General features: G+C 38.8%; 1 protein-coding gene across 1 annotated transcript in view; it reads right to left on the bottom strand.

Annotated features, from left to right (window-relative positions):
* Nucleotides 1-24,307, bottom strand: part of NYAP2 (neuronal tyrosine-phosphorylated phosphoinositide-3-kinase adaptor 2) — a 286,916-nt gene that overhangs the window by 43,600 nt on the left and 219,009 nt on the right. The window contains exon 7 of the mRNA XM_023217531.2: nt 6,017-6,120. Coding sequence (XP_023073299.2) covers nt 6,017-6,120 — 104 coding nt within the window. The remainder of the gene's footprint in view (nt 1-6,016; nt 6,121-24,307) is intronic.

Here is a 24,307-nt window from a genome sequence, read left to right as displayed (position 1 = left end):
ACATTTTACGGTGTTTTGGGTTTTGTTTTTACTTTTCTTTTCCTTTTTTTTTTTTTAGAGCAGTTTTAGGTTCACAGCAAAATTGAAAGAGGTTTCCCATATTGCCCTCAGGACTTGTTTTTGTTTTTCTGCTTGATCCTATTGAAGGCAAAAATTAAATGAAGATGCAGCCTTGCAGCCTTTAAGATTACATTATTCAGAGTTGGGGTGGGCACCCAGAGATGAAATTAGATTTCCAGCTGGGCGCAGTGGCTCAAGCCTGTAATCCCAGCACTTTGGGACGCTGAGGCAGTTAGATCATGAGGTCAGAAATTTGAGACCAGCCTGGCCAACATGGTGAAACCCCGTCTCTACTAAAAATACAAAAAAATTAGCCAGGTGTGGTGGCAGATGCCTGTAATCTCAGCTACTCAGGAGGCTGAAGCAGGAGAATCGTTTGAACCTGGAGGCAGAGGTTGCAATGAGCTGAGATCGCACCATTGCACGTCAGCCTAGGCAACAAGAGTGAAACTCCATCTCCAAAAAAAAAAAAACAAGAATTAGATCTCTGATTTCACACTCCAGGCCTTACTCTCCTGCCTCCCCTTATTGTCAGCCTTTCTCGCACTCTCCAGGCTCCTAGGCATGTTTCATGTGCAAATGTCCTATCTGGAAAGTTCAATGAAAGCTCAGAACTCACAGACCCTGCTTTGGAAATACTAAGGACTGAAGAACAGGAACGAAATCAAATTGTTTGAGAAAAAAATTTTGAAGCATACATACAGGAAGATGTTTATAGAGAGAGTTGCTGAGTAAGTCAACAAACGATGACTGAGGGCCCCACTCTGTGCTGGGCATTGGCGGAAGACCTCTGAACTGAGCACGGTCCTTGCAAAGAAATTCACCTAAGTCCTTCACCCTAGTCTTCACATGTACTGACCCTACATCCCTATCTTTGGGTTGTCTATCTTTTATTAAGTCTGTAGAAAACAATTCCGGCATCTGAGCATGTTCAGAAACACAGTCTAGATATGCGTCAAGCTATGGACCCCCTGACATGTTCCATTATCCAGGAATGCCGGCCGATGCTGGTGTAATGAAACACCTGTAGAGCCCATGGAAAGAGAGAACCCGCCTCTGCTCCAGAGGCAGCCCTGGCAGGCTCTCATTCTCCAGCAAGGTCGTCAAGCAAAGGGGACGTTAGGAGCTTGGTGAGAGGCCAGAGGGCTGCTATGAAAACGAGTAAGCATTTGCTAAGTAATCCTGAAGGGGCAAGTCGAAAGGAACGGGGCTTACCTGCCTGGATAACAGCTATTAAGTATATAGAAGGGACTGGGTTGGGCAAGTTTTGTCCTGGGTGGTAAGGACACAGGTATCATCACACACAGGACCCACAGAGATCATGGCTTCAGAGGCAAAGCCCTACATGGTTTCTAAGCACTCTGTGTAGGTTTCTAAAGAGATTTGGTCTGTCAAACTTTGGAATGTGTGTCCGGAGGAAATTATAGGTGACCTTTGCTTACCTCCCTCCCCTAAATCAAGGATGATCAGAGATAATTCAGTTTAGAGTGACAAGCCTCTGAAGAAGTTGAGGTTTCAGTTCAACACTTGGGTCACTCTTAGCTTTGTAATTCCTTGACATGAGAATCTGCTATTAAAAAAAATATATGTGTTTGTGAGTGAATGTGTGAGATTGTGTGTGTGTGTGTGTGTGTGTGTGTGTGTTAGTGGAGGCTGTGGCTCCCACGTCCTTCCTTCCTAGAAAAACGAATTCAAACATGTCTTGGGAACATTTTTCCAAGGAGAGCTGCAGTTCTGTTTGGAGACACATCTTAGCTGCTCCATTCTTGCAGGAAAGCAGGGTTTGATATGGCCTGTACATCAGCTGCTATAGCATCCCCTGTGCAGCAAGAGTATAGATGGCACTGTCTCCAATGGGGCCACTGAAGAAGGAGGCTGAGATCAGCCAGAGATGGAGGAATCACATGAACATCATCATCATCTGCTGTGTCTAAGAGCATTCACTTCTCTTTCTTCTGAGTACACCGCTTTCTACTCTATTACAGAGGATACAAAAGAGAAAGTAACGTGCTCCAAGTTTAATACATGACTCCTGTGCAGTTTGACTTTATTAACTAAGAAAATAAATTAACTTTCTAATGGTAGGCACAAAAATTCAGTCTGATTTCCAAAGATTTCTATGAAGGTAAACACAGAAACATGGCTGCATTACAAGGAAGTTCCAAAAAATGTCCCTAATTGCCCCACGTCTAGTCTATTTACTCAGGAGCAAATGAAGAAAGAATAAAACCTTATTTTTATCTCTCTGAGTGTCAGAGAATAATACGTCTTTCCGGGCAAACTCTAAATGCTTTAGAACTCATTCTTTTTTTCCAGAGTTTCCCATTTTCTCTTACATATTTTGAAGTTCCAGTCAGATACAATTATACATTTCTACAGATCTTGTGTCTGCTGTAGTTACCTGAAGCTAAAACTAATTGCAAAGTAAGCAAACATACCTTCCCCTTTGTTTATACACAAACTCTGGTGGTGGGCTGTCACTATTGGCCCCAGGTCCATGGAGAATGGGGACCAGTCACTTTGGTCACCTCTGTGAATCTCTGCTGGAATAATGTCAAGCCCTTCCACCTAACTCCACCTGCAACAATTCTTAGCTCCAACCATGACATGAAATGGTGAGTGACAAACTAGGACCAAGAAAACTGAATAGAGATGGGATGAGAACAACAATCTGAGAAGTAACACAGATCTTTCTGTATGGAGGGTAATGCCCCATAATGAGACTGGAATGTCACAGCCTTCGTAAGGTCAGATTCCTCCATAGACAAGCACCACTGGAATTATTTACAGGTGAATGACTGATTTTGTTTGTTTTATTTATTTTTTATTTGATTTTTTTGAGATGGAGTCTCACTCTGTTGCCCAGGCTGGAATGCAGTGGCACAATCTCAGCTCACTGCAACCTCTGCCTCCCAGGTTCAAGCGATCCTCCTGCCTCAGCCTCCCAAGTAGCTGCTATTACAGGTGTGCGCCACCACGTCCAGCTAATTTTTTGTATTTTTAGTAGAGATGGGGTTTCACTACATTGGCCAGGCTGGTCTCAAACTCCTAACGTCAGGTGATCCACCTGCCTCGGCCTCCCAAAGTGTTGGGATTACAGGTGTGAGCCACCGCACCTGGCCTTTTGTTTGTTTTAAATAGATCATGCGGATTCCAGTGATTTTCCTAGCAAGAAGTCTATTAATCTCCTATTAAGAATTCTGGGTTTTAATAACTACCAGGAGTCTTGGTGTTGCAAAAACTGCTTAAAAAGTGACCAGAGGGATTGTTTGTTTGACAATGTTAGGTGTTCCCTATCCTTGTTTAGGTATGAGTAGTCACTGTCAGATTCAACAGTTTTACATGTTTTTTCACCATTGACTTACATGCCTGAGCACAGGGCAGTGCCATCTTGCTTGTAATTTAAGAGACATCTTAGTCAAGACTATGGTTGAGGGCATGTGAATTAGGTGAGAAAAGGACTTTTAATTTTTAATTATTATTATTATTTTTTTTGAGATGGAGTCTTGCTCTGTCGCCCAGGCTGGAGTGCAGTGGCATGATCTCGGTTAACTGCAAGCTCTGCCTCCCAGGTTCACCACATTCTCCTGCCTCAGCCTCCTGAGTAGCTGGGACTACAGGCACCCGCCACCACACCCGGCTAATTTTTTGTATTTTAAGTAGAGATGGGGTTTCACCATGTTAGCCAGGATGGTCTCGATCTCCTGACCTTGTGATCTGCCCACCTCTGCCTCCCAAAGTGCTGGGATTATAGGCATGAGCCACCGTGCCTGGCAAATAAGTATTTCTTGACTTAAGTTGAATGCTAAGTCAGAGGAGCTCAGAGCAATGTTCACATGAGCTATGCTTACCACTTCATCTCTAGAGTATAGGAATGCATGTATACTATCCATGTGGCCATAAGCCACAGAGGAGAAACCCAGAAGCCAGCCTTCTAATTTATAGCTCTGACAGCCCATGTATGATCTGACTGTGTGTCAGAATCTCTATCAGCAGGTAAGGAAACAACAGTATATAAAGGCATCCTGGACTTTCTCCCTTGCTACATTTTGAAAAATGAAGAACTTCCCATCAGGTGAGCAAAGAGTTGATAATGCAAAGGCACAAAGGGTATACCTTGTTTCTATTCTGGAAGTCTATCCCAGGAACCTGCTTTCACTGAGAGTTTGAAGGGGCTTAGGGTGAAACAGCTATAAAGACAATTAGGAAAAAAGCAAAACAAAACAAATAATACAAAACCTCTCTGAGATATTGAAGGTAATATACTAGCAAGGGTCATAAACTTGAAAACTTGATTGTATTAGTGCAATCCTCTGCCATTTAGCTAAACTTATCTTCTTTCAGTACCCAATGGTTTTAAGCTTTAAATGTTGGTAAGTACAATATTTTTGGAATAGCTTTAATCAGCTAAGTTGGCAGTTTAGCTTATTTATTTTATTCAGTGTCTTACTGTTTCTACTTCTTTTATATCCAAAAAGTGTTTGAGTTAGTACATTTAGTTATAAAGGCATTTAACATTTATATAAAGGCATTTACATTTTAAATTAAGACACAAGAAATTCTAAATGGTACTTGAGATACCCTTGAGAGAAGCATCTCATTTCTTGTATTTGCAGATACCTCATGTATTTATAAATCAACTCTTTTGCATATTCAAGTCAGACAAAAATACGAAGAGGCACAATGTCTCTCATTAGAGAAAAATGCAATTATTCTACTTAGTTATGTTTTTAAAATAGCCTGACATTTAAAATAATAGATGAATATATAATTTGCTCATCAGTAATGGGCAGTTCCCTTGGAGGTATCATCAGTGTTTTATAAGTTACTATTTCAGAGGAGTTTCATGAATGCAAAGATTAAAGCTAGGAAGCAGAGAGAAACCACAGCAGAATGACACCACCCTACTTAACACCCATAATACTTAACAGTAACAACAATTAAACCTCACAAATTAAGTCAATGTATTGTATTCCTATTGGGTGAGCTAAAGATAGGACATTTATGTGTAGTGATTTTTCCCCATACTAATTCCGCATCCACAACCACGTACCCAAACAAACATCACAGCAATATATTATACTGTAAAGTATTAAATGACATTTCAGTTTATGCCTTTATTTCTTGTCTCATTTCTCCAAGTGATAATTAAGATCTCATTTACCATGCATGAGCACTTACATTCCCTTTCTGAGAACATTTCTGATATTGTTGGTATAAGAGAGAAAAGTCATTTATTTAAAGGTTGCCTTATTAATAATCTGTAGTTTTTGTTAAATATCTAGGTTATCTGGCCAGTCAATTTGTCTCTATAGCCTAAGAAAGAAGAAAGACTAGCTGCCATACTCAATCCAAATGAATCGGGATGTGAATATTTATAAGGACATCAATATTCAACAGTGTCTTACAGTCATGCTCCAAGCTAAATAAAAATAAAACCACCAGAAATATTACAGTATAATAGGATAAGAGCTAAGAAATATGTACAAATTCAATGACAACATCTGTGCAAGTGTTGTGGACAAAACATTTAAAAAGAAATCTACATAAAACAAAGTAGATAAATTTATCAAATATTGATAAATTTTCAGAGACAATATAAAAGTACACAAAACATGAAAGAGAGAAAGAATTTAAAAAATAACCACTAAGCCAATACATATAGTACAAGTTTACAACATTTATATTACAGAATGATGGAAACCAGAGACAAAAACGATTTGGTAACAAACAGCAAAGAAAGTTTCACCACCAATCACAAGGAAGAAACACATTCTTTTTCAAATGAAAACACAGACTGCCAGAACTCATCCCCCGCGTCCCCCAACCCATACACACATAGAAAAATAAAAGCAAATGCGAAAGTTGTCTACAGCAACAGGACAGACAGAGGTGGGAAGCATTTGGCAAGTTGCATCACAGGAAGTCAATCACGATTGGCTAACGATGATGGTACCTGGCTCTGTTGCAGGTCACTGGTTTGCCTGAGAGGAGCAACTGATGGAGGAGGCACACCTGACGTCGACGCAGACCGGCCTAATTTGCAGCTTACTTTAGGCTCTGGAAACAAGGGGAAAAAGACACAATATTAGCTGACTGACATCTGAAATAATGAAGTGGCTTTTCAGTCTTCCTCTTTGTTTTGTTAGTTATTCTTGGAATATACAAAATGCTCCTGATGTTTGCTAATCATTAGCGGGTGATAAAACACTTTCATAACAGTTGACTCTAAAAGGAGCTTTATTCCCAGATCACCTTCTGGGGAAGAAATCTCAGAAGCACAGGCCTTGCGCCCTTGCAGATTTTACCCCACTTGGGGTTGGTTTCTATGGAGTCATCCCTGGAGCAACAACCCATTAGGGGAACAAGCAAGTATCATGACTATTTTGAGTGTTCACTTTTAGCTTTGGTCCATAGGATTTCTGTGTCCTAAAATGTCTTATCTCCCTTCTCCAAATGTTCTGCTTTCCTTCCTTCCATGAATGCTATCATCATGTTTTCAATGTAACATTTCTTCAACTTATCTTGATTTGCATTAAATTTTATAACTGTCTTCCAAGACTTTTGCTATCTTTCATAATATTATTTTTCCAAATTAAAAAGCTTTCTCCTACCTCTTCTCTAATTTGAGGAGCCCAAATTAGCTGCCTAGGCCACTGACAAGATGCTTTAGAGATTACAATTTGAGGACTGAAAGAGTTCCCTTCATCCAGAAATTACAGGATATATGGGAGGTAGAGATGATGAATTTAAAGTCATATTTGAAGATATTTGATAAAGGAAAAAGAAGTCATAGAAAGAAAAATGGACATTTGCATTTTATCACAAACTTCAATGTGAGCTGTTGGTTTTTGAGGGCTTAGTGCATTCCAGCTTCTGTGAGGAATTACACCTAAATTATCTCTAATCCTAAGAACTCTCTTTGGAGCTACAGAGTTAGCTATCAATACCCTCAACTTACAAATTAGAAATCTAAGGTTCTCCAAGTTCAGTCTTTGCCTAATAAATAAGCAAGTGCTTTTCAAAAAGTCTTTCTTTATAAACTTGACCTAAAAATGAAACTCATCAAACAACTCGTTTTAAATGATATGACGTAACTATGGTACTGAGAACTGACACAGGTGCCAGAGAACCAGACTGTGCTCAATTCTGTTGGAAGAAAAGAAACTGTGTTGCTCACGCTGGGGAGGTGCACTATCCTTATGCCATTTCTATATGAATCGCACTTCAGAGAAAAGCATTGACTATATCTGCATTGCATGAATGGTTCACTGCCAACTTCAGTTTCCATCAATTGCCTTCCACTCCTCCACTCCCAACCCCTCTCAGACACAACATGCAGACACACAGAATGAGTAAGCTTACGCCTACTTACACACAGACTCATACACTCTCACCCATATGCACCTTTCCTCTCTCAGTCCTGTTTCCACCTATTCAACAATGCTTCACCTCTCTATTAAAATTATTCTCCTAAGGGAACTAATAGTTTTCTTTCTTGGCAAATCAAATAGTATTTTCTCTGTACTTCTGATTTAGAGGAAAACAATAAAAGACAATAAACAAGGTTTGGACTTAGAGCTAATTTTGAATCTGACTCTGCTAGGTGTATGATCTTAGACAATTGTTTTCATTATTTAAGTTTTAGTTCTTCTCAAATAAAATGAATTTAGTCACTAACTCAACATTCGTCATCTATGTATTTTATGCCTACTATGTGCCAGGAACTTGCCAGAGAGTAGTGACCAAAATTCCAGTATTACCCTATGGCAATAGTGCAATATGCAATATGCAATAGGGAGTGCACAGTCTATGCAGTAAACATAGGCTTTAAACAATAAATGATGGGCCGGTCACGATGGCTTATATCTATAATCTCAACGCTTTGTGGGGCTGATGCGGGTGGATCACTTGAGCTCAGGAGTTGGAGACTCCATATTCTAATGACATTTATGTATTCTCAGGGGAGAGACATTAAATCTAAAATCATTTGCTGAAAATTAGGAAATATGTTAGAAGGAAGAAGTAGAGAGTGCCGTGGTATCATTTATCAGAGTATCCACTGTGTTCTGGGGAGCAGGGCAAGGAGAGACCCTGAAGAAGCTGCAGGAATTAACACCTGCCAGCAGGACTGAATGGGCAGCAAAATCTGAAGTGGGAAGGATCCTGGATCCACAAACTTACTTTCTGACTGATCCAGAGTCAAAAGCATTTCAGAATTTATTGCTTGCATATTATAAGGAAATAGTAATAGTGAAATATCCTGGTTTCCAGGTTAGTGGAGAAGAGTTGAACTAGTGCTAAGTAAACAGATAAACTGAATTACATGCAAAATTCATAGAAAAACACCAGACATATAACAAGTGCTTTTAGTGAATGCTGGCTCTCATCCCCTACACACACACACACACACGCACTTGCACATGTACGTGCATGGTGACCCTTACCTCTATTCTTCCTTCTACTTTTAATCAAGTCGACTACATTCCCTTTCTGGAAAATGACTCCCTTTCCGTCTGTGATATGCATTCCTTCACCTCACTCTCAACCCAGTGTCATGTCCTTTTAGCTTTATCAACTTGTGCCTTGCTTGGCCTTTTCTCTCCGCACTTTCTCTCTTAAGAACATCAACATTCTCATGGTTTCAAAGATGTGTTTTCCCTTGGAGTCACATGCAGGTTCCCATAGCTCTGTCCCCTTCCCATGCTGTTTGATTTTGAGCCCCTGTGCTTCCTGGTCACTAGGCTGTCTTCATTGTCTCGGGATGCAAACCAAGTTCTAGCTTCTTCTCAATGTCTTGGATCTTCCTTCTACTTTTCCTATGTATAGTAAAAACATCACCTCCATTTTCCTAAAGGCTTAGGGTCCAGATCTTGTCCTTTTTCAGTTCAGAGCTTTCTTTTCCTCTCTCTGTAAATTTAGTCCTGTTGGAATTTGCTTTTTTTCCTCCTTGCCATGGCTCCTGTAGTTATCTCAACTCATCTCAGAAACTTCCCCATAATCTCTCTGCTCAAATCTGACTTGGACACGATGCAGACTGTGTTTCCTAGATTACTATAGGCCCCTCATCTTGTAAAAAAACTTTCAATTGTCTAATTTCCAGAGGTCCTCTGTGACCTGGCTCCATCTGATCAGGTCCACTCTATTTTCCACTGCTTTTTGCTTCCTAAAATATATATGATTTGGGCCCGGTGCAGTGACTCATACCTGTAATCCCAGCACTTTGGGAGGCCAAGGTGGGCAGATCACCTGAGGTCAGGAGTTCGAGACTAGCCTAGCTAACATGGTGAAACCCTGTCTCTACTAAAAATACAAAATTTAGCTGGGTGTGGTGGTGGATGCTAGTAATCCCAGCTACTCAGGAGGCTGAGGCAGGAGAATCACTTGAACCCAGAGGTTGCACTGAACCAAAACCATGCCATTGCATTCCGTCCTGGGCAACAAGAGCAAAACTTCATCTCAAAAAAAAATAAAATAAAATAAATTCCATATATATATATACACACACACACACACACACATACATATACATAATATAAATATATATACACACATATATATATAATATAAATATATATATACACACACATACATATATATATAATATAAATATATATATACACACACACACACATATATATATAAAATTTGGTCTACCCTCTTGGTATCCACTTTTGATTCTTCCATCTTTCACCTCAAGTTGTTGCCAAGCATGGACTTCAATCAAACCGTATCTCACCATTTTCTAAGACCTACTTCAAAGTGTACTTTTATTATAAAGCATCCTGTGATCTTGTTTTCTTCTTTCTCTCTTCTGAACTGCCTTATCACTTAAATAGCATTTGCACTGCTTGCTGTGGTTTTCAGCATTTTTGCTGGTAGGAACCACCTAGTAAGCATTCTATTATTATGTATTTTTCTTTCACTGAAGATACTCAAATTAACCTAGAAAAGGTCACTGCAACTCCTCAAAGCAAGGAGGTAATGACGTAACAAAGAATATGTTATAAGACCTAGCTTCAAGCCTCTCTCCCCTACTTATTAAGGCAGCGATTCCAGTTAGAGGGAATGTGACCCTCTGGGCTCCTACAGAGGTATGGCATTTGAACATTCTCCCTTGATTGTGTGCGGGTTTTAATGTCTGCCCCCCCATTCTTGAAAATACCACTGGATTCTCTCTGAGGCTGTTTAAACACAAGTGTCTCATATGATGACATAGATACAATATCCTGGTAACTTATAAATTAACCTCATTTCCCAGGATTCCTCAATCCTTGCATACCTTAAGGAATCATCCTTCATTATATAAAACAATAAGCAAAGCATCCATCAGAACCCTGGTTGACATGTTTCCATAATAAGCCAATGTTTCCATACATGCCATGACTAGCTTAGCACATTTGGTCACATGGAATGAGAAAATTCAGTATTTTTTTTTTTTCCTAGAAAAGGATGAGAAATAAGAATTATTTGCTATAGAGATTTTTTCCAGTTTATGTTGAAGACATTATCATCTGATGAAAAAAGATTATTTAACCAGATCAAAGGCTTTTATATCACCTAAGGTACCTAAAGATTAATTTCCCCTTTTGTGGGTTTCTGGTCAGACCAACTCAACCTGTTTCCATTGTAGACAACATTATCTCCAGTGCACAGATTATGCCTCATCAAAATTCAAGCAAACTCCCTATGTCACCCTGACCTGGAAACATCTTGCTTTACCCCCATAGCATGCCAGTCCAGATCATGTCTAGGTTCATCAAGTCCCCTTAGGAACTGCAATATAAACCACTAACCACCCAATGAACATGGCAAATCAAACTACTAGCAAAGCACCCTGTGTGGGCTAGTTCTAGAGTCAGGTCACCCAGTGGTCTAATAGCATAGAATATGACTCCACATGCAGGGACAGACTAGGATCATTACCATATATTCATAATGTACATACACAGGCAGATACACACACACACACACACACATATACACACACACACACACACACTCCATAACACTGCTGCTTAATGGTATCACATGGCAGGTTTGTTTTTTTGTTTGTTTGTTTTTTGAGATGGAGTTCTGCTATTGTTGCCCAGACTGGAGTGCAAAGGCACAATCTCGGCCCACCACAACCTCTGCCTCCCGGGTTCAACCAATTCTCCTGTCTCAGCCTCCTGAGTAGCTGGGATTACAGGCAGGCGTCACCACGCCTGGATAATTTTGTATTTCTAGTAGAGACAGGTTTTCTCCACGTTGGTCAGGCTGGTCTGGGACTCCCGACCCCAGGTGATCTGCCCGCCTTGGCATCCCAAAGTGCTAGGATTACAGGCACGAGCCACCGTGCCCAGCCAGCAGGAACATTTTTTAAATGGTGAGATTTTTGTTTATCTCACTTATTTTGGATCTTCTTTCAGTTTCACATGATTCTTAACCTAAATGTATTTGGAATTTCCTATGGTGTTTCTGAGACAGGGATGATGAAACAAATCCTTACGAGGTTGTATCCACCAAGGTTTCTTTGACCAAAAGAATTACCTGAAGCAATCACGAAAATCCTAGAAAAGACTCTAATTATAACCAAGCCTTTCAGAGATCCTTTAGTCCTGTGACATCAAAGTCCAATTGTTCAGCTCACCTACCTTTGACCAAAAGAATTATCTGAAGCAATCCTGAAAATTCTAGAAAAGATTCAAATTATAATCAAGCCTCTCAGAGACCCTTTAGGCCTGTAACATCAAAGCGCAATGTTTGGCTCACCTACCTTTGGAAATGCAATGCTCTTTGAGACTTGAATAGTGAGGCTGAGGAGCCATGACCCTGGAAACAATAAGTTTTGATCTGCAATTTTGATAGATAATTGCCAAGAATTTTGGGGTCTACAAACAATGGGCACATGCCTCCAAAGAGATCTAAGACAGAGCTTTCCTACCCCAAGGAAAATTTACCCAATTAAGAGATTAATTATTAACTAGAAGGCACTTGTTCTTCCTATGTCCAAGGAAAATTTTCCTTTAAGAACTCTTCTAGTATCATCCTAGAAGTAAAAGTTGACTCACGTGTGCATTTTAGTGAAGATCAAGTGTAAAGAGAATAAGAAAAAAATGAGAATGAGGTTGATTCAGAAAGAGGGAGAGGAGGTGGAGGAGGGAAATAGGAAGGAAAAGGAAGACAGAAGAAAAAAGAAGGGAAAGGATGGAAGGAAGGAGAGAAGGAGAGAGGGAGGGTGGAACACAGTTTGTGTTTTGTTTTGTTTTGTTTTGTTTCCCGCCCAGGCTGGAGTGCAGTGACGCGATCTCAGCTCACTGCAACTTCCGCCTTCTGGGTTCAAGCAATTCTCTTGCCTCAGCCTCCAGAGAAGCTGGGACTACAGGTGCTTGCCACCACGACCAGCTAATCTTCTGTATTTTCAGTAGAGACAAGGTTTCATCATGTTAGCCAAGCTGGTCTCAAACCCCTGACCTCAGGTGATCTGCCCACCTCGGTCTCCCAAAGTGTTGGGATTACAGGCATGAGCAACCGTGCCTGGCCTTTCTTTTCATTCTTAATAGATATAAACTTTCATTGCTTTTTTTTTTTTCTAAGATAATCATTTCTCATCTTTCCCTTAAGGAAAATTGAATTTTTGTTCAGTATTATGTCATTAGTATTGTTAGAGGATCATCTCCACAGTGTCTGTTGCTATTACTGTGAGTATTGGAGCTCTATTTGTTTCCAGAAAAAAAGATAAATGACCATTCTCAACCACTGTATTTGCATAACCATCTAAGATTGGTGTATTTTCATACACGAAAGAACAATTTCATCTAGCATTAAATAAATAAAATCAGTCAAATTCTGAGGACACATATCTTTTTTCCATTTTTTTCAATACATAACATTTTTGCTCTACTAGCAAAGACATAATGAGTCCCTCAAGTAGCTAATAATGCTGAAAGTTTCTAATCAATGATTTGGGTTACATAGAAGTCACAGAGTGGCTTTTAAAAATTTATTTATTTATTTTATATGCCAACGTATGCCCATTGCAACTCTAATTTCTGGGAAAGACTTTTTTATTTTTTTAATAACACATGTGCTATTTGAGATAAACTGACACTTGAATCCAAAGGGGCAGTTTTGCCAGGACTGTATTAAAATTTTCCAGCATTCTGAACACTTCGTTTGAGGCTCCCATCACACATCAAGGTGAACATAGTAATATGCCCTTGTGTTCTACACTAAATGTAATTTTTTTCCTGAATATAATTTGAATTTTTATTTTTTTTTTGAAATTGTTAGACTGTGAATAATCCAATTAATTATGATTGGCTATGACTTCTAAACAGTCATTGTGCACACTCAGGAATCCTTACAGGATTTGACAATGTAGTCTAGAGATTATTTCAAAATTGAATGGAATTGCTTTAATATTAAATTTAACAATTACATTGAACTATGTCACACTTTTTTACTGATTTAAACATTAATGTGAATGTGGCAGTTTTGGAATTTTGGTGCTATGACTTTTTAAAAATATTAAATATTTTATAGATCTCTGAAAAGGTGGTAGACCTAGGCATAGTGACTATGGAGATGAAAAGATAAAACTAATCTGATAACTGCCGTGATCATTTTGTGACCATGGAGAAAAGAAAGAAAACAGGATGCAAGAATCTATCTTGGGAGTAGCTTCTCTCTCTCTCTGCTCCCCCATCCCCACACCTCAGCTTTTCAAGGAGTTTTCCTCTGGGGAGATAGCTGAGATTTGCATAGCTGTGAATGATGCCCGGGATCCTGTAGCCATGGACTGAGGTCCTAGTGTTATTTAGGACAGAAGTGTTGGATAGTAAAACTATTGATGTTGGAATAATTGATGACTCTTTTGGGGAACACTAGAATTCTGCTGAAGACCTGAAACCCAGAGAAAAGTAAGGTGGCAATGTGGTGGCAGCTCATGATCCAATGTACCCATTATATTCCTTGTCTTCCATCTTTTATGTACAGAGCATATAAATCATACTACACAAAACACAGGGATGCCCAAGATGCTGCAATGCATAGCTGGTTTCATCCAAGGCAACATAGTGTAGTGAAGCATTAACATTTTTTATTTGACAGCCTCTTTCATAATAATGTATAATTTCTAAAACACCTTGGGATAGTCATCACTTCAGCTGAATATGAAAATGTGCTTTTATTTTCAAATAATACTTTTTTCACATTAAAAGTGAATTAAAGTATATATGAAAAAACAACATAGTTTCCATTTAACAGTCAATCATGCTCCTTAATTATTTTAAAAATCATTATATAAGGAAAATTCATCAGCTTCAATATAAACTCAAAAAGTCATATCATAGTTGTAAAGGATCAAATATACATTCCCATGGAGACAGACATTTCACTTTGTTTTATGGCATCAAAAATACAATGTACAAACAAACAAAATCCTTTTGTCACCTGATGTTATAAATGAATGCATCACAAGAATCACTTGACCTATTTAAAAATACATTATATTTTGCTTCTAAGTAATAAAATCATAAAAAGGAAATGCCAAGGTTACATTTTGTAGATAACCCACCTTGTGATGTGGCAAGTCTTTACTCCTAATAGGTGAAAAGCAAAACTGGATATAATACTAATGGTATTTCCTCTTTATACCATTGAATTTTGTACTTTGTCAAAGAGCAAACATTGTGAGAGAAAGTGTGACCAGTTATTATAACACTGATGGTCCTCATTACTGTGTTCTATCACAATGGCCATGTTCCTTATACTTTTGCCTTGAGCCAACTGACAATTACAGATATAAACTAAGCAATGTCTGGCTATGAATAAGCCTAATCTAAGACTGTACCCACTCAAATCCTCCATGGCAGAGAACTTCAACCTGATCTCCAGTAGTGGTTATGCTTGTTCACTTTATAGCAGAAGTCCTGGGGGTCCCTAAGATGCTTTGGGGGACAGAGCATAAGGTCAAAACTGTTTCATAAAAATATTAAGATGTTATTTGCTTTTTTACTGTATTGACAAATACATTGAAAGTCTCAAACCAATGGATAAATCGGCTGCCACTTTCACACATCGAAGGAGCAGCACTAAACTATACTAGTAAGTATTTGTTTTCTACTAACAAATAGACTTGGATATTTGGCAGATTTTTTTTTTTTTTTTTTTGAAAATGAATGGAGTGAGTCTATTTCTTCAAAGAAGGCAACTGACAGCATCTGTCAACAAAAATAAATTTGAGCTTTCAAGCGAAAATTAAAATTTTGAAAAAGGTTTTACCCACCACTGTGAGCCTGAGATTATCCTAATATTTAAAGGCTAGTTTTATGAGATCACTAGTGATATTAACAAATGTGATATATTGATTTTTATAACAAAATGTGTCAACACATGGAAGAGCCATATGACTTAATGAACTGCTATTTTCTAAATGCACAATGTTATAAATTATGATGGGTAAAACACTGCATTTTACAGTTCAAGATAGAGCAATAGATTTAAATGTAAGACAGCATGGTGAGTTTATTGATATACAGCTAACATTGCCACTAACCTTTAAGAAACTACTATTCATTTAGTTCTGGAATGGTATTAAAAAAGAATATCCACAATTATATAAACAAGCTATTTAAGTATTTCTCCCTTTTCAACTACACATCTGTATAAGGACAGATTTTTATGATATATTTAACCAAAGCAAAATATTACAATAGATTGAATCCAAAAAAGATAAGAAATGCTGTCTATGTTCTCTTGAATCAGACATTAAAAAGATTCTTGCAAATGTAAGACAAATTCAACCTGCTCACCATTTGTTATAGTTTTAGAAAATAGTTATTTTTTGAGAAAAATGTTATTTATGCTAACATACTACAGGTTTGTTTTTAAATTTTTAATTACTAGATAATATTTTAAGTTTCCGATTTTAATTTGTAATATGATAGATATTGTTATACTTAATTCTTATAAAGGAAAGTCTTTGGGGCCCTCAATAATTTTAAGAACAAAAGGTGTCCTGAGGCCGGTGTTTGAGAACCGTTGCTTTACACAGTCTGTCCCCAAAGAGTTCTATTAAAAAGGTAACTTTTTATACAATTAATTTGCCAGTTGTGTATTTTAAATCAATAAAACACAGGAAAATGTCATGTTTAAGCGCAAGGAACATGCAAAATCCTTCGAATATTTCAAGGGATTTGGGAACCACCAGTTAGGAAATGCTTTCCTGGAAAAATCTCTATGGCAAAATCCAAGAAACACTGTTTTCTGCCCATGAGACCTAAGGGAAGATATACGAACTCTCAGGGGATTTTTTTATCATCTATAACAAGAAGGAAATTTCAAGGTTCTACTCATTGATTCTTTGAGTCTAGTAAATGAAATTTGTTAAAATAATTGAATGACCTCAAAGTCACTCTCGATTAATCATGAGCTAGTTTATTAAGGGCCATTTCTTTTACTCTTTTCTGGTCAGCATTTTTGTTTTTGTTTGTCTGTGTATTTGTTTTTTAGTAACAATGTTGACAGAATTATGCATAACTCAAGTTTGTTATTTGTTAAAATGTTTTAACGCTGTTGATAAAAGTTTTGGTAGTAAATAGTTTTTAAACACCTATAAAAATTTATTTAAAAATAAAAATTTATGAGGGTTAATGGTCATTTGTCATTTTTCTCTGTCTAAAATCCATTTCCTCTTTTTCTGCAATGTAATTTGATTTTTCTTCAGAGAACAGTATCACCAGTTATCTTAGTTCTTATGATTCTGCAGTAAGAACTGACTTCAACTCTATCTCCAGAAGTGGCCACATGACTCAAGTTCATCCAATCAATCATTCTATCCCCTTGGTCTCATTGACTGGTACAGGGATGGACATGTGACCCAAGTTAGTCAGTGAGAGTGGCTTTCACACTTCCGCTGGAGCTTTTGAGAAAGAGGTAGATCTTTTCACAAGGTCTGCTAAACTCTCATCACTTCCTAGCTGAACGACCAGGAGAAATTTGCTTGACCTCTCTACACTTGTTTGTTCACAGATAAAATGGGAGAAATAATGGTACCTAGTTCACAGGATTGCTGTAAGAATTCAATAAGATAATAAATGTTAAGATTTTTCCATGGCAAAAAGAAGGTACTAAAATCACAAGAAGTGTTAGTGGTTTTTATTGCTCGGGGGTCAATCTGATCTTTTAACTTCCCTGCTTATAATAAATTACACACCACTTCCTCACACTGGTACACACAGCTTAGTTTATACAACCAGCCTCATCAGTAGTCTTGCCCCCAGCACACTGCATCGGGTTATCCTAAGCTCCCTGCTTTCTCCTACTGTAGCATTTTAATCATGCTACTTCACTCCACCTGGTACACTTGGTCCTTCCTTCCCTTTCCTCCTCTACTAAACTCCATGCTCTTTGAAAGCAGGAACCATGTCTCTTTCCTCAGAATATTTCCCTGAGTAACATGATAACAGATCCTTAATAAGGACTCATTGAGCATTTATTGGCTGAATTATTCTAAATAATATTTTAAAGAATGAGGCCACTCTAAAAGAAGATTTGTATGTTTCATGTGGATAAAAAGCCATGTTTCTCCATCTCTTCACCTTCCCCATGTTTCCAGAAAAAAAAACCTAAAATGCATTGATCAGTTTTCTCTTTTTTATTTTCTGAGATGGAGTTTCGCTCTGTAGCCCAGGCTGGAGGAGTCCAGTGGCCCCATCTCGGCTCACTGCAACCTCTGCCTCCCGGGTCCTGGTTCAAACAATTCTCCTGTCTCAGCCTCACAAGTAGTTGGGATTACAGGCATGTGCCCAGTTAGTTTTTGTATTTTTAGTATAGACAGGGTTTCACCATGTTGGCCAGGCTGGTCTTGAACTCCTGACCTTGTGATCCACCCACCTTGGCCTCCCAAAGTGCTGGGATTACAGACATGAGCCACTGCGCCTAGCCTGCATTGACTAGTTTTCAACTGAGTGCTTCATAACCAAAAAAAAAAAAAAAAAAAAAAAAAAAAAAAAAAAGTGTGTGTGCGCGCGCGCGCGCATTTGAGGGATTGCAGTTCCTATATTGGACAGTAGATGGCAATAAACATATTATTTATTACCTATTCTGGGCTGATTACAAAACTTCCAGACTAGTCTCTGTAAATGCCTGGCATAAGTCAGACAGAGTCTTCTATTTTATAATGTCTTTTGTGACTTTTCACCGAAACAGAAAGGGCGTTCTTTGTGAACACTGTTGGTGCAGCATCTCCACAGGGCCTTTCCAAAGGAAGCCAATAGCTGCAGTCTAGGAGCAATGTCAGGGTGGACTCCACCAGGAGACGGCACAGGGTGGAGCCACCGCCCTGCAGTGACAGACACCAGTCACTGATACTACAGTCAAAACTGGAGCCAGCACACTGTCATCGTCGTTCTCAAGCAGAATTAATCTTGTATTGAGAGGCAAGGCAAGGAAAGGCACTTTCCGCATTATCCAAATGATTTCTACCTAATTATTTTCCCCAAAAGAACCAGAGAATAGTTGGCATTCAGAATTTCTCTATTGAGAACGAAATTACTATCAAGTTGTATTTTTTTCTAGCAATGTTCAGGGTATCTATATAGTATACAGTATCATATTCTATGCATGTGTTTAGCAGAAACCAAGTTGAAGGGGAAATATGTGTGTGTACGAATATAATGCATATATAAAATATGGTAATAGGTAATTAGCTGACTGTGCAAATCTAATTATATGAAACTTATGTTTAAAACCCGTAAGTAGCCTCATGGCTTTATATATGTACACACACATCAGTTAATATCAGCAAATTCCTTGACTCTAGGCTGGTTCCGTAACTTTAGCTAACCACCTTCCTCGAAAAAAAATGAGAACAAGAACACAAAAGTTTGATGAAATGTCACAAAATATTAAACAGGAAAGACTTGGACTAGTTCCCTGTTTTATGGAATCAGAGGCACGAAGGACCCCTTGCTGTATAAAATCAACTGAGATCATAGGCACAAATAAGCTCCTTGAAGGTGGGGGTCATCCTTTCGTCACCTCATAGTGTTCTCACAAGAGTGAGTAAACGACTGGACCAAAGAAAGACAAGCATACATAATGTTGCTGATGTTTGAAAAAACAACAAAAACACATGTGTAACATGGCTGCTCAGGTACTCAATAATTAATTTTTATAGATACCAACAATCCGTTAAAAACACCTCTCAATGAGGTCTGTAGGAAAGGTGAAATCTCATTAAGAGCAGAGATAACAGTTCTTCGGATTTATAAGGTAGGTTATTCGGGGTAGCCTGTTCATGTTGATCTTCATAAATCGCTTTCCCTTGGTTTAGGATGATCATAAATTAGCTGTCTCTGTATATGTGATGACATAAGCTCTGAGTTAAAAATTCATAAATGGCTTCCTGTCATTTTCAGGTAAGACCCAAGTCATGGATGTGGCTGGCTCACCCTCACGCTTGTCAGGTTCTCAGCTTCTTCTCTCTCCTCCTTTTAGCTCCTCAATTATGTGGGTCATGGCATCACAGAGTTCTGGCATCTCCTACGTCCTCTTCCTTGATTGCTCTTCCTCCTAATTCTCCTTGAGAGCTCAGTCCCCAGGTTATTAGGATGCCTTGAAACACACTCTAAAGGAAGCACCCTGTCACTCTCCTTTCATCACCAATTGTAATTACAGTTTTAAACTTTTGTCATTACTGTAATGGCTCTCTCTCTCACTGGCATGTACCCAATGGTTGGTAATTTTATATTGAATAAAATAGATGAATAAATGAAATTATGAATAAGTGAATGTGAATACATGAATAAACCCGGGAGCACGGAGGTGGAAATAGAGAAACCCAGCCAAATTAAATCATGGGAAGAGAGCTGTAGTAAGAGTCAGAAACCCAAAGTTCATTTATTTGAGTCTACTACTTATCAGTGAATCTGGGCAATTGACTTGATTTCTCTTGAGCCTCAGTTTTATCACCAAAAAAAAAAGAAAAAGAAAAAAATGTCAGATAATGATACCAGCCCACTTATGCCCAGGTTTTTGTGAAGGACAAATGAGAAAGTACACATAAAGGCATTTTAAAAGTTTTGGGATAATAAAAATAAGGAATTCTTTTAAACAGGTCCCAGATAACCCACAAAGGTAATAAACTTAAATTCCACAACTCAGGTTACATATAATCTGCTATAACATTAAAGCAATTTTTAAAAATTATACCCGAGTCTGTTCTCTTTAAACTTGTCAATTTAACTGTTTGTTTGAACATACAGGATCTTATATGCATCAGAAAACTGTTTTATTTTTTTCTCCCTGGAAGCCAGAGCTGCACCAACCTGTTCTATGGGAGCGAAGGTCTTTCTTGTGCTTTAGAGAAACTCTCTACTGAGTCCCAGGACTTTTTTTTTTCACTTTGATGATTAAAAATCTTTCAGTTTCTTTAAGTTACAAAAAGTCTTATTGAAGTAATAGTTTAAGTGCCCAGTTACTTATGGGCAATGAAAACTATGAACATTATCTCAAGGAAACACTTCTCCCTTGGCCCACTTTCGGACACCTCCCGGCAACAGAAGAGATGGCCTCTGTCTCGGCCTCCTCTCCCTGTTCTTCCATCTCTGTTCCCAACTTGGTCCCCACAATGCCTGCTCTCATCTGGGCAGAAACAGGAGAGAGCAGGAGAGATGGGGGAAGGAAAGGTTCTTCAAGGGCCTGGCACGGGCTAGCATCTCTCCCCATCTCGCTGGGGAAGGTGTTTGACACTGAAGCTCTGTCTTCTTGGGGTGCTTTCCAGGGTCCCTGAAGGACTCCTCTGATTGGTTGGCCATCTCTCACCTGGAGACACCATGGTTGCTCACTCTATGTCTCTGGGGGCAACTGGATATCCTGTAGGGCACCTTGAAACACTTCCCGAGAGTCCTGGCTGCCCCAGGCACTCTCATCATCTAGGCCACCTCCAAGGTTCCTCTTCAGGACCAAATCTGATCCATAGAAAACACACTTTATACACATCTTTAACCCACCATCAGCGGCCGAACAGTTACTTGCTAAGCAACTTTCTCTGTGGTCATAGACCGTTCACCCAGTCTTGTGCTTTGTTCTTCCACCCTGTCCCTCAAACTGTTAGAAACAATATCAAGTTTTCTGAGTGGTTCCATTTAAGTATCGTATTTGACTTTCCACTGGGGGAGACACTTCTCACCCCTCTTCTATTGGGATGGACACATCTCTCCCTCTCTCTGTGTGTATGTGTGTGTGTGTGTATGTGTGTGTGTATGTGTGTGTGTGTATGTGTGTGTGTGTGTATGTATGTGTGTGTGTGTGTATGTGTGTATGTGTGTGTGTGTATGTGTGTGTGTGTGTCTGTCTCTGTCTCTCTCTCACACACACCACACACCCCACACACACAGAGTCTATCTGAAATTCTAATATCCAGTCTCTGTCTCTCTCAGCCTCTAACTACTTTATTAGGCTAGAAATGAGGGTTCAGTTAAGGACAACAGTATTCATTTTGATCATCTCCTTTGCAAGCTCTGTTTCTGCAGTCAAGCTTTTTGCCTTGGAATGTGAGAGTCATTATCTTCTATTATTTTGTAATTAGCCTTTTGCATTTGTACCCTGTTTGTTTACATTCAAACTCTAGAAAGACAGGCTTTGACCATTTTAAATGGTTAACTCCCTCCCAGTTCTCCTTTTCTCAAAGCCATACTACCAGTATTTGTTTCTCAAAGCCATACTACCAGTAGCAGGAGAAATCCAAATAAAACTTTATCTGATAAGCACGCATTCTAGCCAGCAGAAGTGACAGTTTTCCACAGAGAAATAAAAGTGGGACTCTTGGGGATACAGCTTATGGTACCCTCCCAGGTCCCTCCAAATGATAATTCTGTTACACATTTGCTCCTCGAATTTAGAAAGGGAGAATGAAACTGCAGAGTGAGAAAGCAGTGAACAGAGCCAGGCAGCAGAACCCGGTAAATGTTCCCCGGGGAAGTCACCAAGCACCCAATTAGAACTGGAAAGGAGAACAGATGTGGAGAATTGTATTCTGGTGCATGATCTGACTGCGCAGAAAGGCAGCCTTGAGGGTCGTAGCTCTGGAAGTTCACAGCTGCCTGGGGCTGAAGTGGAGCCAAGCAGGAAGTTAGAGAACAGCCTACAGCGAAGTCTAAATTACAATGAACACCCGAACTCCATCAGATCGGTTTGCTGTTCCTGTTGCATAATAAAAACGAATATAACAGAGAACTCATACTCCTTATCAATACTCAGTCCCTAAACTATAAAACATGATGGTTTAACACAATAAATACTTCCTAAAGTATTTATTTAGGAATATTTAGGAGATGGTGAAGGAAAAGGCGGGCGAGTAGGGGTTCATTTTTTACTTTAACTTTTTGTCAATGAGCATACTCTACTTACCTGTTATTATACTACTATACTATTACCTAATAATAATAAAGCAATAAAGCATTTTCACTTGGAAGACAAATAGCAAAATACAAACAGATCATGGTATCTGTGTCACACCACACCCAAACTCAGTGTCTTACAATGACACTCATTGAGTTTTGCTCATGAGTCTATGGGTCTGTTGGGTGGTTTTTCTGGTCTCAGCCAGGCTCACTCATGCCATCTCTAGTCAAACGTGGGTCAAGTAGATGGTTCTGCTATACCATGCTGTGCTTTCTCACATTTTGGGGGGTTCTCCTCTATTGTATTTCATCCTCCAACAGGCGAGCCCAGGCTTGTTCACATGGTGGTGGCAGGGTTGGAAAAAAACAATGAAAGCATTCACACCTCATGAGGCCAACGCTCAGAACTGATACATGGTCACTTCCATGTCACTCTGTTGGTCAATGCAAGACTCAAGGCCAGTCTAGATTCAAGGGATACGAAATTAACTTGACTTCTTGATAAAGAGCTATGAAAGCACATTACCAAGGGCATGAATATAGGGAGAGGGGAATAATTAGGACCATTAGGATCAACCTTGGTGTCCTGAAGGAGCTGGGCCACATGAAGAAATGAAAGAAAGAAAAGAAGGCACAGCTTAGAAATTATGCAGATATATTAAAAAGTTGAATATTAACCAGGTTCTAAAAGCAAAGTTTTTATCCACACTCCTGAGTGAGCTGCAGGAAACACTCTATCCTCTCTTATTTGCCTGGCTCCTACTCATCATACTAGTATCGAATTTACTGTCCCATTCTCCAGGGAACTTGTTTGAATGGCCTTCCCTTTGGCCAGTTGTGCTTGCTCACTTATAACACTCTTTGGAATAATCAGTTGTTTTATTTTCTGATTTACCTGCTAGAATATGAGTCTAGGGTATACTATATATATCCCTGTCCTCCCCATCCCCTGTACAACACAAAGTAGATGTTGAAGAAATTTTAGTTAGAAAATAAACACAAAGGGAATAAATGACTAAAGGAACAGATAAATGAATCTCAGGTTGGATATTTATTAGAGAAGATGTATACATTTGCAGACATCAATATTTCTTGTGATTCCCACATCCTTGACAACCTGGTTTTAAATCCTATTCATTGCTTCTAAGCAGAACAGAAGCATTGTGAGAGATTAGGATTACTTCTTTGATAACTGTGTACAATGCAGCAACTGAGTCTTAAGGCCTGCACCTCATTCTTCCTCCAAATTCCATCTATAAATGCAGACTCAAGGAAATCCAAAAAGGGTCATCACACTGGCCAGAAATCTTTGTTGAAAAATGCACAAGTCAATGAAGCATACATTGTTGCACTAACAGTAGCCTCATAACCACTTATATTATGTTTTGCTAAAGACATATCTTATCATTTGCAACGTGCTGATTTTCAAAAGAAAACATCTAGTCTTGGTCCTAGAAAAAGACAGGTATTTTTCCAGTAAAATTGAATGGGAACAGAATAAACGTTTGCCTACTAGCTATTACAAACCGGCTTTGTACCAAGCATTTCCACCCATTTTTTAATTTAATCCTCATCATAACCTACACAGTGAGATTTACTTGATCTCTTCTGTAAAGATAGAGAAAGTGGGTCATAGCAGTGTTTTGTTATTTCATCAAATAATTGACACCAAAATATTAATTCATTAATATTGTTGCCAAGCATGATTTACTTACACACTAAAAAAAGAAAACTATGCCAATTTATTATGGTCTACCAGGAAGGACCATCATGAGTACTGTTCTTCAGCTCACAGTCCTGCTGCCCAATTCTGCATGGCTTGCCTGTTTATCACCTCTCTAAACTTGTGTGCATGG

This window comes from Piliocolobus tephrosceles, chromosome 11 (genome assembly GCF_002776525.5).
Source record: "Piliocolobus tephrosceles isolate RC106 chromosome 11, ASM277652v3, whole genome shotgun sequence".
NCBI classification, from domain to species: domain Eukaryota; kingdom Metazoa; phylum Chordata; class Mammalia; order Primates; family Cercopithecidae; genus Piliocolobus; species Piliocolobus tephrosceles.
This window is presented reverse-complemented; position numbering and strand designations above follow the sequence as displayed.